Source organism: Gordionus sp. m RMFG-2023, chromosome 2, assembly GCF_954871325.1.
Source record: "Gordionus sp. m RMFG-2023 chromosome 2, tfGorSpeb1-WG-v2, whole genome shotgun sequence".
In the NCBI taxonomy this organism is placed as follows: Eukaryota; Metazoa; Nematomorpha; class Gordioida; order Chordodea; family Parachordodidae; genus Gordionus; species Gordionus sp. m RMFG-2023.
In genome coordinates, this window is record NC_088776.1 from 18,195,603 (window position 1) to 18,211,941 (window position 16,339).

The 16,339-nt window shown below is 26.7% G+C and overlaps 1 protein-coding gene and 1 non-coding gene across 2 annotated transcripts; one reads left to right on the forward strand and one right to left on the reverse strand.

The window, feature by feature from the left end:
- Positions 1–5,070: 5,070 nt before the first annotated feature.
- Positions 5,071–14,999, reverse strand: LOC135924141 (calcium-independent phospholipase A2-gamma-like). Its single transcript, XM_065459189.1, has 8 exons — positions 14,983–14,999; positions 9,950–10,214; positions 9,751–9,905; positions 9,517–9,711; positions 8,746–8,875; positions 7,420–7,611; positions 5,655–5,856; positions 5,071–5,466 (listed from the first exon to the last, which is right to left on the reverse strand). Exons 1-8 carry the CDS (start codon positions 14,997–14,999, stop codon positions 5,213–5,215), a joined length of 1,410 nt encoding a protein of 469 aa, XP_065315261.1. The 3' UTR covers positions 5,071–5,212.
- Positions 10,427–10,530, forward strand: Trnal-caa (transfer RNA leucine (anticodon CAA)). Its single transcript has 2 exons — positions 10,427–10,464; positions 10,485–10,530. It is a non-coding gene; the product is annotated as a tRNA-Leu (tRNA).
- Positions 15,000–16,339: the final 1,340 nt, after the last annotated feature.

Genomic DNA, 16,339 nt, shown 5'->3' on the forward strand with positions numbered 1-16,339 from the left:
TTCAGAAAAATAAAAACCAAGTGAATCTAGTTATGTCACTGTAGAATCTAAACCTAATTTCAGCTTTAAATGTTGATTGAATATAATATTGAACAATTAACTATGAGATTTATAAACTTATTTTGCTTCTTAGTCGACGGATCAAATAAATTTTTTTCTAATGCAAATCGAGAACACACCACAAATTAATAACAATGTAGAATTTTAACGTTTGTTAGAAATATTCGGTTAGTAAAAAGTACCAAAAGATTGTATTAGTCGGTAATTTAACTTTATTTTTGTTTGGATTACCACTGCCATTATTTTTAAATTATTTTTTTTCCCTTATAATACTACCCTACCCCATATCTGACAACTATTAATATTAACCTAATCTCGCCCGAATTAGTTTGAAAAAATCGAAAATGTCTATTCGTTCCATACTCCCTATAGTACTGTTTAACATGAACCGAAATCTTTAATAAACCCATGTAAAAGTTAAACTAAATATTTGTTAGGTGTAAGTATTTTTTTATTCTATGAAATGTACATTTTATGAATGATATTACAATGGAAATCGTATATTATGTAACATGATTGGATTTTTATTAAAATTCTCCCTTCGATCTACATCCCTGCTATAATTTGGACATGCGCCTGCGAAATTTATTCTTTCTCTTGGTCTGTGGTTGAATGACTTTCACCTTATGGTTTGAGCCGCTATTAATGTGTTGTTTGCCCCTTGAAGTTTTAGACACAGGAGTTTCATTCGAGGTCTCGGATGCAGAATTTGTTGAATATGATGTTTCATCATTCGTTGATGGACCTTGGGAAGTAGCCAAAGAGGATGCAGATCTATAACTCCTAGATGACGTTGACGTAGGTGAAGGCTCTGGAGCTTTCCTAATAATCTGAACCTTTTTCTTATCTTTTATTTTACTAAGTAAAAAAATAAATTGTGACGGAAGTTTTAAATGTTCATGGAATAAAAAGTATATATTATTTAAATAAAAAAAAACCTTAACTCGTTCAAAGGTTCATCTCGTTTAATAGTTTTTGGGTTTTCTGTGAGGTTTGCCTTACAATATATTATTTTTTTTAAAACAATTAAAAATATTAATTTTCTGAATTGATAATTAATATCTTACCTCAACAAAAATGGGATTCGCATGTATATGATATTTTATAATGATGTACCCAACAATCGCTAATATTGACATGATAGTACCTATTGTGCATACCGATATGATAACAAATAGGAATCGTTGGTTTTTTTGATGATTATTCATATTTAAATTCATAGCTTCAGGTGATTTATTGAGCGTTTTATTGGTTGTTATTTTTTGTTTGACCTCCACTCCATAAGGTTTCGAGTACTGATTAGCTATTATGATAGAAACGCCCATGCACAATCCTATAAGTACCAATAGAATTCCTATCAATCCAATAATGATATAATGATTTTTCTGGATATATACATGGTTAGTCCTCAACATAGATTATAAATAAATATATTTAAAAAAATTAATATCTAAAATAGAACTCAATTTTAAGTTCTAAATTAAATTTTTTCAATTTAATTTTATTAATTTTTTAACAATTTTAAATCAACATATATATATTTTTTGAAACATGATTAAATTTATATAAAGATACTAGAAAGAAATTCACATGGACTGCCAAAGCATACACTAAATTTTATGTTTGACCAAATTATGGTATTTTAAATATTGGCTATATAGCCAAAAAAGCGAAATAAAAAATTGAAAAAAAAACAAACAAAAATTTGAGAAAGAAATATATAGCAATGCAACCAAATACTTATAATAAACCAATACTTTTTAGCCTATGCTAAAAAGCTTTTGAACTAGGTCTATTTTGGGTTGTTTTAACTATTTGGTGTCATTTTTATCTTCTCGTTTTTTGGGGTTTTCCGCTTTTTTAATATTTTTTGTTTTGACTATTTAATGTATACGATATAGCCGGCTATTTAGTAATAAGTATATCTAAGACACAGCCTTAGGATGTATCCTGGTTCGGCTTATTATTAAACAGCCTAAAAAGAAAAATATGAAATAAAACAAAATCAAAAATACAAAAAAACTAGAAAATACATATGAAAAATAACAATGTCACCAAATTCTTCAAACCAAAATAGGGTGACTTAGTTCAAAATCTGTTTAATGTTGGCTAAACATCAATTAAGTATCAAAATGAACCAGGACAAAGCCGTAGGGTATTATAATACAATCCTTTACGTACACAATATATAAATATTTTTTCCTCAATTCATTCGAAGACTGCTAGACATCCATCATATAGCAACTACCATTCCAATCTTGAGCAACATAATGCACAATTCAGACGCTATTGGATCCAACGCCTTTTGTTTTTTGTTAGACTGGCTATTATAAACTATATATTGTGTATATAAAGGCTTTAAAATGATTACCGATTGTAACTTTTTATTGCATCGGACACCGCTAATTCTAAACAGTGGTTTAAACAATAGGGTATGATCGTTGGGTGTAGTGTGCAAAGGCACTCTGCTGCACCTGATTTTTCCTCAGTCATGACACTGGTACCATCGCTAACAAAAGAAATAAAAATTCAGAAAACAACGGATTTAAGGATTTTTTAGTAACGTATGAACTATCTCATCTTTCCATTCCAGTTCAATTAGGTCTAGAAATTTAAAAATAGGAAAATAATAAGAGAACGCCAAAACTAATTTTACATAAATAACCAAGGCGGATTTATTTGACAACTAGTACATTCATCTAACAAAGAGATAGTATTTTTCGATTGTAAATTGTAATATTAATTACAATTTTTATTTGCATTTCCTTGGCAATAAATTATTAACAAGGCAGAATATCTAGAATACAAAATGTGTTACCTATCTAAATCGTTGTCTCTTTTAAAGTAAATCTATTAACGATCCACAAATAGACCGTTCGATTTTGCAAGATAGTATGCAGTATCAATATTATATTGGTTTGTTTACCAATATGCTTAATCATTTTTAATGCATACTCTGGTTATAAAAATAATTTATATTTTTCATTTTTATTTATACACGTACAGGGCTAATCAAAACTGGTACAATTATCCTCTCTTTCTGTTGTATTCTTTTTTTAAGAACCAAATAATAAGGGTATGGGTTAATTTTGAATAAAAATATACATTTACATCAATATACTACTATTTTATGTTTATTTCATGATAAAAAATATTAATAGATATACCATTATAAAAGAAATTCAAATTTTTTTGGAAGGAGCCCACCGTAATCTCCTAATTTTATTAAAATTTTTGATGGAGGCTAAGTTTTTTTAAATCGGCGGGGGCCCTGCATGCCCTCACTGCCGATCGACCATATCCTTGTTCACAAGTCTTATGATTAAATCTCATATTCATTAAGTTTTTTGTTTTAGCAAATCTATCTTCGTGGGACAATGGTTTCATAACTCCTAATAATTATCCATATATTCTATCGAGGTCAGGACCAATAATTAAATTGGCGATTCATTCATTAAATGCATTTAAAAGTGTCCATACATAAGAGTCAGCTGTAACGCCATTTTATGGTTTGCATGTCGATTAAATGACAATAATGTGCATTTATATAATGAAAAATAAAGACAATTAATCGACGTGCAGACAAAATGAGGATATAGCTAACTCCTATATATGAATACTTTAAATTATTAAATTGTTAATCTAATATACATCATTGGTCGGGACATGATGAGGGTCATCGATTCTGAAATGCTACTTTACGTCAAAAATTAGCTTTTGAACCTTTTACTCGTTTGGAAATTAATATTTATAATTAATAAAGGTCTCTTTTGAATTCCTCATATTTATTTCCCTAATCTTTAGTGTTTTTGAGGAATCATACTCCCCAAAATTTTCAAATCTATTCAGTAGAAAAATATAAGAAAGGATTGGGGAAAAAAACAAGTCCCTTTTTTTAAAACAATAAACTAAATTATTTTTTTTATTGTTTCATAAGATAACTAGATATAAATATTTTTTGCATTTTAAAAACTATCGTTATTTTTATTTAGTAAATTATGAAATCCAAATTTTATAACGAATCTAAATGTGTTTGAATGTATTTTTTTATAGTAAAAAATAATGTTATTTTTATCATAGAACTCCATTTATGATAAAATATGCTAAGATGTATTTTTTTTGGGTCAATGGTTTAAAAAATTACCCTTTTGTATTTTCTTTTAAATCACGAAAGGACTATGATTAAAATAAAAGAAAGTTATTTATATGATTAGCTTGCAAATTTTATGATCAATCTAATTATGTTTAGATGTATTTTTTTGAGTTAATGGTTGAAATTTTTTTTAGTCACTTTGCTTCAAATCGCGAAAAGACTAAGAATGTTAAAGATATATCATTGAGTTTCAAATTTTGCTAAGTCTAAATATGTTTAGATATATTTTTTCTGCAACAATTAAAAATTTTTTTGACTAAGATATTTTAATAATATAAAGTTATCATATCATTGACTCCAAATCGAAATATGATTAGATATGTGTTGGTGTCACAGATTTAAAATTTTTTTGACACCTTTATCTTTTAAGGAAATATAGTTATTTATATCAATGTCCTTGAGAGGTACCAATGCAAGGTTCGGCCTTGTAAAAAAGTAAGTTTCGGCCCACCTGGATTATTTTTCAAAAAAAAATTTCGACCTTGTTTTATATTTTCAGGCCAGGCCCGGGTATTTAAAAAAATTTTTCGGCCCCCAGCCCAACTAAGATTTTTTTTACAACCCATGCTTAGAAAGTTTTTTTAATGGTCAGCGTTTATCAAAAAATTTCGGTTTGGATTTTAAAAATATATCTATTCGGCATTTTGAGGTTCGTTTTTCAGCAAATATGAAATCATAATATCTAATGGCTTTTAAAACTATCGTTTTTATTTTAAAATGATAGAAGAAGATTATTTTTCAATTTCCTGCCAAAAAAGTAATATTCTTTAAAAAATAAAATTTTTATTAAACATATATTATATAATATGCACTAATTCCTTATATTTATAAATAAGAAATATTAAAATTTTGCAACAATAACATGATTCATTATATTCAATTTACTATAAATATTTAGTATATAGTTATATATGTAATTTAGGTTTCTTATATTTAAAAATGTATATATTATATTGTAATAATTATATAATTTCAAAAATGTAATACTAATAATAAATATTAGCTCAAAAATTTTGATTTATATCGATTTATAGCATCTCTAGCTACAGATGTGAATTTTCTTCGAGCCATCAATCTTCGCCCCAATTTTTCAAAAAGTGCTGCATTTCTCTCAACGTACTTGGCGGCATCGTCTTCGATGATTTTAAGATTATCTGGATTTTTTTCGTCCAAGTGAAATTCTTTAGTCAATCGAGGGTTAAGCCGATAGTAATAATTATAAGGTAGCAGGTCAGAAAGGATAGAATGGGCTCCTTGAAAAGATTGTTAATTTTTTTAATATATTAAAATTATTATTTTAAAGAAAATAAAAATTCGAAAACAATTCTAAATAACTACTTTGATAGGTAACAAAATATAGACATTGATTAATCAATTTTCATTTTAAGGTGGCAAATATTAATTTGATTTCAAGTCCAGAATAAAAATAAGCTTTCAAAACCTTCGGTATCGGCTATGAATTGAGCCATTTTACTGAGCTTCGATTTGAGACTGCTATAAGTGTCGGGGGAGGATGGCTTGTCAAAAGGATTAAACCTACCATTACCGAGCGAAACAATGCATTGAACTCTTTCGCCAGGCCATATTAGTTTGCTTTCGTGTACGGCTATGGGGGCAGGGTTGTTCATTAAAACACCTCCATCCTTATTATATGTTGTGTATGCATAAAAAATTTTTTTTATAAATCATTAAATAATTAAATGTATGATTTGCCCTAGCATTTATTATTCCTTTCTTCTTATTTATCGAAATTATATTTTTAACTTCCCTTTTTTAATATTAATTTATTTAAAAAAATTATCTTATTATATTAAGCCAAAATTGTTTACATTATTTTAAAATGATAAACCGCCCTTCTTAGTTTCCTATTTATATAAAACTATCTCGAAATATCTTCTTCTATTTAAAAAAGTGCGTGAAAGAATCAAAAAAAATCTATGAATAAACAATTGTATATTTATTTTCTATTTTCATGTTTAAAAAATGTCAAGTAAATTTAAGGATGCTACCCTAAGATGCTTAATTAATATGGGGTCGACGTTTGAGTTTTACTTTTTCCAAGTTTTGCACATTAAATATGTAAAAATTATTCAATGTTATAAAAGATAAATGACATAATAATATTTTCTATTATATATTTATTTTGAAACACAATATAAACTATATAATAATTATGGGACGTAAAATGTATTTCGCCTAATTTCATTAATTTTTTTTATATAAAATAATTGTACCTATAGAAATATTAAATTTTGTATATAATCAAGTTCTTTTGGTTTTTCCTTATTACCATTTAAAAGGTCCTTGCTTTGTGTTATGACGAAGATAAGATTTTAAAAGTGTTAGTTTTGAAAAGATCGTTCTGTAGAACAAGAACAGTAGTAGTGAGTAGCATTTAGATAAATGTAACATATTCACTAAAAATGAAAATTTTTCTTTCATACTTTTTTTCTTTTAATAAAGAATATGCCCTCAAAATAATTTATGTGTGTTTTTTAGAGTTTACACACTAAAAACTTACAATGAAGAGTCAGATAATTCATTTCAAAAACATATCTGTTGAGGTGGTCAACATTATTAATATTAGTTTTAAATAATTTATAATAACAAAATTAAATTGAGTTGCTAATATTCGTTAACTTTTTGCATTTGATTTGATTAATTTTATATAATTGATATTATATACGTCTGAATTTTGATAAAATTAATATATATTGATAGATAAATTTTGATTTTAATTTTGTTAACATAGATTTAATTTTTTGATATATATTAGTGAAAAGAAACAACGTTAAATATTTTTCTTGATGTTAGTAGTTTTTCTTCTTTTGTGAAATAATAAAGTTTGATCAATGATTTTGAAAATAAGAATACTTAAAATATAAAGACCCAGCTTAATAATATTTATAAAAAGTTTGACACGTATTTCCATCAAGTTTTTTAATCACAAATTTTCCGTATTTATTAAAAATATTCCATTAGCCGTTTATTTTAAAAGCATTAATCATTATAGTAAAATCAATACCTTGTTACTAACTAAATTTAAATTAATCAAATCGGAAAATGATATTACAGAGCATGTTTAAGTTGAGCAACATTTAGATAATGGGAGGGGTAGGGTATTCAAGGTGTGCAAATTCGTTATATGAAACGAATCCATAAATTAAAATTTGTTTATATCATGAATTACAATAAAAATTCAAAACCTGCAGAATATATGGTCCGTACTGGCATGCCTGAAAATAACCGGGTGCAGATGCTGATGCCTGGCAGGCTTGCCATATGGTAGCATCGTATGTACCGGGGTAAAGTGATTCGCTGTTTAGTGGGAAATCGTAATTCCGAAATATGAAAGGTTTTGGGAGAGGAGTGTTAACTACAGTCGAAATTAAAGCTACCTTGATGTTTTGTTTAATAGATATAAATATTTTTTTTTAAATCAAACTTTCCGTCTCTCTTAATGATTTTCATTTTAAAAAAATTATAAGTAACGTTATAACGTTCTATAAAATTTGCCGGATCAAAAAGTCAAAATGTTTTGACTTCAAAACTTGCCGGATCTGTTTTTAAGACGGAAGGATCGGAACGGACGCATTATGAACATATATATCATTTTTAATGAGATTGACTTTTGACGGAACGGATGTAAAAAAAGGATCCGTCTCCACTTTGAATGCAGCCTAAAAGTTATACTTTCAAAAATAAACCTGTCATTAAATATCATTTAAGTTTAGGGGTAAAAAAATATATCAAAAACAGGTAACTCACTTAAACTCGGGAAATTTTTAATATTATTATTTTTTTAAATTGCGATTGTCTCGATATGGGTGGAAATTTTTGGTGTAATAATAATTCCAAGTTTCATTACTCAAATCAAGTTTTGAATTGCAAACTTTTTTCGTTCAATTGGCGTAATTTTAGATCTTGATGCAATAGGAATTTTTTTTAATTCCCCAGAACTGGAAGAAAATCTTCCTCACATTTATATATATGTGAATATACTTATTTTTGTAATATTAAAAATATGTCAAATTTAAGTAAATTAATTAAATTTTTAAATGATATAAATTTATAAAGAACTATTTATCTTTTTCCTTAAAATTGTATATATCTATATATTATTCGTTCATAATATATTATGTTTATTCAAATAAATTTCTTAATTATCTAGTATTTGATTTAATAGTCTTAACTTCGTAGCATACAATATAGCACAAGCTTTTTTAAAATTTTTAAATAATATACTTTATTTTTATATAAAATTGAAGAATTGTGAAAATTTTCACAAAAAAAATATATGGAATTCTTAAAACTTTTGAGTAATAAAACTTTGAATTATTATTACATCAAAAAATTTCCATCTATATCCATACGATCGCATATTTATTATTTTTTTAATAAAATTTTTTTTAAAAAATATTAAAAAAAATAATATTAAAAATTTCCCCAAATTTTAGGGAGTTACCCAAAAACACATACAATCTAAAAAAAAGTATTAAATAAAACATAAATCATTTATAAATAAAATAAACTTTAGGGGAATCAAGATCTTTTGAAGTAGATATCATTGATTTATCTAGAAATTGCTTCTTTAAGGCTTTAACCAGTACATCACTGTCATAATATGAATGGCTCCAAACTAATTTTCCAGCCCCTATCAAACTTTAAATAGATTTTTAATAAATGTAATTTATTGTGATCTATTGTATTTTCAATTAAATTAGACATCAAATAATTGAGAAATAATAAGTTCATAATTTTCACAAAAAAGAAAGAAATTTTTTTAATATTTAGACTTTGAACCTAATAATTCTATTTGCTTATATTTTAATCTATATAATGATAATTGCTCTGGTTTCTATTTCCAATATTTATAAGTTAAAAGGAGAAAGCTTTCTAATCATTCCATCTCATTCAATCAAATCATTTTCTTGTTTTTATAATTTTATAAAACAAAAACTATTTAAAATATAAAAAATTTTGCAATAGAAAAAGGAATTAAAAATAAATGTCTGCCAACATAATTCAAAGTTTTTTGATAATATATTTTGTAAATGCTATAATGTTATACTTCATAATTAAATTATCTAGTTACAATAGTTAGATCGACCATAAATATTTTCATACAAAATAATAAAATATATCATTTAATAATTTATGATTCAGATGGAAATATTAATTCACCTTAAATAACAATAAAAATATGTTAACATATTTTAAAATATTCAAAAGAACCTCAGTTATTATGGCAATAGGCCCCAATGTTTACAGATTTATGTATTCAAAATTAATTTAAATATTACCGATTTCTTTCAAATAGATCTGCACTAAGTTCTTTATATAAATCAGTACATTGATCTAATGTTTTTCTATTTAATCCAACAAGAGAAGCAATAAAGGCTCCTGTACTTGTTCCACAAATGAAATCAAACAAGGTATATATTGGTTGATTACATAACTTTTGTATTTCTTTCAAAATGTGAAGTGATAAAAGCCCTCTACATATAATATAATTTTATTATAAAATAAATATGAACCTTGAACCACCTCCATCAATACTTAAAATGCAGATCCCTTCATTATGTAATGGCTTATGACAGCCTAATAGAGCAAATATTTGATCTACTGAAGAAGTTAAATTTCTAGATGATGATTTTAACCATATTTGATTTAAAATAGTGTACGCATCATTCTATGATGCACTAATTAATTAACTATGGATCTAAATAAATATACCTTATATGCATAATACTTTAAAAATGGATATTGAATTATAAGGCTGGATAACTCATCAATGCGGGATATTTTTGAATCATCAGATATAGCTTGCTTAATTGATTCAATAATTGAAGCAACTCTATTTATAAGATGTAATTTTGATGGAATATCTTGTGGAATATATCCTTTATTAGGTTTTTCAAAATCTGATTTGAAAATTGGATTATAAACGTTGAGCTTATAATAATTAATTAATTTTTCTCTTGAATCTTCATTTAACGATCTTCTCAATGTATAAAAATTATAATAACATTTTAATATGTCAGAATATTTATATGATATATTTTTTTGCAATAAAAAATGGAATTTTGACAATTTTAAAAAATTATTATAATCACATTTATTTAACATTTAAAATTTAAAATATAATTCATCTATAAATTTTAATATGCTTTAAAGACAAATAAATAGGAAAAAGACAACTAAAAATTATATGTCAGGGTGGCCGAGCGGTCTAAGGCGCCAGACTCAAGGTTTAATCCTTAATTGGGTATTCTGGTCCTCGAATGAGGGCGTGGGTTCAAATCCCACTCCTGACAAATTTTTTAATATTATTATATTAATTTTTTATCACAACATCTATTTAAAATAATTCATCAAAATCGAATTGAGATGAATTAGTGATCTACATCGGGCTTAATTTTTCAAGCCCGACCCGTCTCGAAATTTTTTTAAAAAGTTATGTCGACATGAACCCGAAATTATTTTAAAAAATTTTGCCGACACGAAGCCAAAATTTTTTTTAAAAAAATTCACCGGCCCGGCCCGAATTTATTTAAATATAAATTAATTTTTACAATTACTCAAAATAAAAGATATATTAAAATCAAATATTTTTACTTTACATAAAAAAATTTAACATAAAATTGATAAATTTAGATATATTTAAAAATTTCCAAAACCCGACCCAAAAATATTAAGCCGGCCAGAAGCCCGTTCGGGCCCCGCCGGATACGGGCTGGGCCTACTTTTTCAAATCTCTAAGATAAAAATTATTCTACTTTTTCGAATCCCGAATACAATTAAAATGTACCCATTGCTGACAGTTTGGTCAGGAAGGGAATTGCTGTATAAATATTTATAAAAACAAAGGAACCGAGGATAAATTGGGAGAGATTTCCGCTTAGTAATGTAATACCCTCAGACTTATTAATCGATTCCTTTAAAAGCAGAATCACGATCCTTTCAAAAAAAGGGAGGGATCACTCCTTTATTGATAACAGACTTGTGGGCCAAAATCTCAATCGGCTGCGGCAGTTTTTTTTTAAAATTTTTATAGGCGCACCAATTTGGCGCACCAATTTATCAGTGGTGCCTAGTTGTTAAACGGCTCATTTTGAGCCGATTTTTTAAAACGACTAACTCAATATTTTAGCCAGGAAAATATTACCTAAACCTCGATATTTTTATAATATATGTAAACCTTTGTTACTTCTATGAGCAAAATCTTCAGACTTGGGTAAAATTTTTCTGGATAAAATATTGAGTTAGCCGTTTTTAAGAATCGGCCCAAAACGAGCCGTTTTATGGTCGTAATTGATATATAGTCAAGGAAGAATGCAAGATAGGCAGTTTCAGTTATTAGCCGCTCGCTTACTAGGGCCAGAATACCAAACATCGTGGAGTCTTCTAATTTATCATTAGATGATGGCCTAAGGCTAGATACACCACTGGTGCCACATATTTAAAAATTTAAAAATGAATATAATTTTTAAATTCAATGTATTACATTTTTTATAATTTATTTGGGCACTCTTGGTTCCAACATTATTAATACAGTTTTTTAGTCATTTCCTGTCCCACCTCTAAATAAATTTATACATTTCTCATTCTCCAAATAAATTTGGAATGCTAACAAATTAAGTAAAAATATATATATATTAAAAAATTAATTTAGTAAAAATATATATATATTAAAAAATTAATTTAATAAAATTAAATTGTAAATGTTATTTTGATGAGATTGGTGGGGCATAAAAATGTTCTTTTCCAGCCATGTGTACTAATTATAGATACACATTAGCTAAATTAGCAAATCTTTGATGTTTCACTCGCTTTCCCTAATCCTGTTCTCACGGGGTAAATATAATAATTTATCATAAAATATTTAATATTCTTCAAAAGTATTGGTTGTGTTGGCTTATTTCACATAATTTAATATATTTAATATGAATCAGCAGCGTCTACATGAGCGGGAGGGGTAGGAACAGTTTGCATCCTATTTTTTTGAGGGGGTAGGAGGTAAGCTGCTTTATTGGGGGTAGGATAAATTTTTTGGGGGGTTATCCATTAAATTTTGAGATGAAATAGGACAAAATTTATTGCTGTAAAAATTATACTTTTATTATAGTATTATTATAATACAATTCATCGACCAAATCTATATATTGCAAACAATCATACACATTGTTTTCCAAATAAACTATCCTTTTAAATGTAATTTAAAAGATTTCGATATTTTAGCAAGCTCATAATGCCATAATAATGGAGGTTTTAATTGAATTTATTATCTAAAAAATTAATTATTTATAATCACAAAATATAGATAGTTAGTAGTAGATATAGATTAATTTAAGTTATCCTTTATAAATTCTTTGAAAAGAGTATCAATAAATAAATAGGTAAAAATAATGATGATTTTTAGGGGGGTAGGCAAAGGTTTTTTAAGGGGGTTTGCATCCAGTGAAAATCCTGTCACGTAGACGCTGTGGAATCAGCCAAGTAATAAAGCTGAAGCAAAATCTTTTTTGGGCATGGTATATTATTATCATCGTTTTGCGGAGAATTTTGCAACAAGAAGCCTTAGGCGGTTATTTTTGGATTAACCAAGTGTCGTGAATATTTGATTGGTAAAAAATTCGTGATTATACTGATCATAAATCATTGATTCATTTGTTTAAAAAAGATAACAAAGAATTAATGATGTCCTAGAGATTACAACGTTTGTTGTTACTTGTGGGAAGTTTTAATGTGGAAATTAAATATCGGCGAGGGAAAGAAAATCATTTGCCAGATATTTTGTCTAGATTAGGATTCTACAACTTGGGAAGTATGTGGCCAAAGTCAAATCAACCGTTAGGGTTCATATTGATTTTTTTGATTGGGATGAAAAAAACCATATTTTTTAATTGTGGATTCATATTCTAAGTGGATTGAATATGAAGAAGTTCATGGGTTAACAACCAAAGTTGTTATTAAATTATTAAAAAAAATTGTGGTCTAAATTTGGGATTCCTAAAACAATTGTATCTGATGGAGGTCCAGCGTTTGTAAGTGAAAATTTTAGAATTTTTGTATTTCATTGCAAATAAAACATGTGTTGGCTCCGCCATATCATCCTAGCTCAAATGGTCAGGCTGAAAGAATGGTAGCCATAGTGAAAAGTAGGATTATAAAGGCCAAACTAAAAAAAGGAAATTTTGATGGCTCAGTTGTATTATTTTTAGGTATTTACTGATGTCTATTATAGAACTAGAAGATAATATACACATGCATTTATTGAAGTGACAGATATACATGAAAACCTTTTACCGTATTATTTGGGAGGGTGTTATGGTATATAAATTAAGGTTAAAATAGGGGGATATGGTCGTAATTGATATATAGTCAAGGAAGACATACAAGATACGCAGTTTCAGTTATTAGCCGCTCGCTTACTAGAGCCAGAATACCAAACATCGTGGAGTCTTCTAATTTATCATTAGATGATGGCCTAAGGCTAGATAGTTTAATTTCTGTACCTTGGACCTTAGGTAAATCCTCAATTTTGGACTTTACATGCGCTTCTTTATTGGTTGCGCGTGGAAGAAGGAATACACATGTCAAACAATTTAACGAATATATTTATTAAATTGAAATGTAAATAAAAAAGGAACATATATTGCCTAAAAATCGGCCCTTTTATAACCTATAATAAAATAAATAATTAATAATTCTCTAAAATAAAAATAATAGGACTCATCCTGAGTCTTTTAATTCAAAGTCAAACAAAGTCAAAAAAGCACGCGGATGTTACAAAGTCATATTATTGTGCTTAATAAATAAATTATAATGAAGGAAAAAATATATTATAACAAAATAAATAAGAACAACACCAATTACATTTATTTTCAAAAAATGTAAATTCCAGACTTATAGCTGAGAAAAAAAATTAAATATTCGAAATTAACAAGTTATATTTTTTTAACAATCAATATCTCTTCCCTTGAATATAAGTCATGTTAAACTTTAAATTTTGAAAAAAATAGAGAGGGTAAAATAAGAGTCCTTACATCAGATCTAGTGTTGTTAATGGCTCGATAGCCGATTTTTAAAACGACTAACTCAAGATTTTAGGAAAAATATTGTCAAAACCCTGAGATTTTGCTAATAGATGTCCAAATCTTTGTGCCATCTATAAGCAAAATCTTCAGGCTTACTTTTTTTTGGATAAAATATTGAGTTAGCCGTTTTAAAAATCGGCTCAAATCGAGCCGGTTAATAACACTAATCAGACCCAAAAGAATATTATTTTTTTTTCAAAAATATAATTATTCATGTTTTTGGGAACTTGTAGTACCACCTACGTTTTTATAGAATGTTTTTAAAATATTATATTATAGTTTGATTGGAATATGGTTATATATATATATATTAAAAATAAATAAATAAAAATTTTACCTTATAAAAAAAGAGAAAATTTTATAATATATATATGAATGAAAAATATGGACAATAGTCGTTTAGTGCAAATTAATAGTACTTTTCAATCTTTTAAAGGAATAAAATATTTAAGATTTATTACTGAACAATAATAAATTCGTTAATTAAATGAATTAAATATTTCTTCTATCAGGTCAATTCAGCCAAAATTTTATCGCGAATGTCGTTTATCGCGAAGAAATTTTATAGCGAAAGTAATATCGCGAAACCTCCGCCAATTTTTTTCCGCGAAACGTTTATAGTAATGACAATATCAAGAAGCAATTATCGCGAATTTATTTCCACGAAACCTTATCAGCGAATTCATTAAATAGAATACATTTTAGCGGAACTTTTATTGCCAACCCTTTACAACGAATTTTTTTACCGCGAATGTGTTTGTGCGAAGTCATTATTAGGATCGCATTACCACGAAACAAAAAATATATTGTTAATGGATTTATTTAAAAGAAAACAACATATTGAATATTAATTTATACACAAAAGTTCCTTAAATCATAAACGTGAAATGTTTTATGGATCTTTTGTTACCTATTAAATAAGCATGTAACCTTTATTTGATATAATAAAAAATTAATTTACCAATATCTTTCTTGGCTCTTCTCAAGCATAGTTATAAGTACGGGGGCGGGGGTATTTAATTCAGATTTTTACCCAATAAATCACCCTTCCCCCTTCCCCCACCAACATAAATTTGAAAATGTTTTTTATGCCAATAAAAGTAAATTTACACATAAATTTTGAAATACTTAGAAGTAAAACTAAGAATTTTTGATGATTTTCTCAGATTATAAAAATCATAGAAGATTTTGATAAGTAATTTTTTTTAAATTTTCTCAGTATTATTTTATTCAATTTTCCGAATTATTAAAACACAGAGTATTTTTAAGTGGTTTGAATTCTTAGTAATTATAGGGAAAAAGTAATATAGCACTAACCTACATGTATTGTAGTTAAGCATAACATATTGGCTTATACTGAATTCGTGAAAGTATGGCAAACTTTATGCTTAAGGCTGTGTTTCAATATTAGATTCAGATTCCTATTAAATTTTGAACTAATATTTTATAGAAAAGATAAAACAAATATCTGTAAAGATCGAAAATCATAAGTCAAAATATTTTGAATTAAAGATCCCTTATTTCACTTAGATGTAATTTATTTTTGAATCACCACAAAACTGATTGATTAATTTTTACATATTAAGGACTTCAGACAATAAATTTTGGCGCAACCCAGATATCAATTTCTCCAATAAAGATCTAGGTTTAGCTAATGAACTCAATGATTAATATATTAATAAAACCTGAGTTTTTTATGCACATCATATAAAATAAGACTTCGAGGAAAAGCATAAGGCAGAATAGCAAAATATTTTCTTCCAATAGATTTTTTAAATTTATTAAGGCTAAAAGAAAATTAAAAAATATTATTGAATCAATCTTGTATCTATTTTTAAAAAATATTATTCAATTATTATGATCATGAAAATAAATGTTTCAAAATATAAGTCATTCTTAGTAATTAGTGTTGTTAATCGACTAAATTTAGTAGGCTAAAAGACGACAAACTAATAATCATAGTCAAAAAATTCGACTAAAAATTCGAGCGACTAAATTGGTAAATTAGTCAACTAAGTTGATCCAT

Excerpts from the sequence above, each read along its gene's own strand:
- LOC135924141 (XM_065459189.1), bottom strand. Across the intron at positions 9,906-9,949 it reads TAAAGTATTATGCATATAAG|AATGATGCGTACACTATTTT; the intron begins GTATATTTATTT and ends AGTGCATCATAG. Across the intron at positions 7,612-8,745 it reads AAGATCTTGATTCCCCTAAA|GTAGCTTTAATTTCGACTGT; the intron begins GTTTATTTTATT and ends CAAAACATCAAG.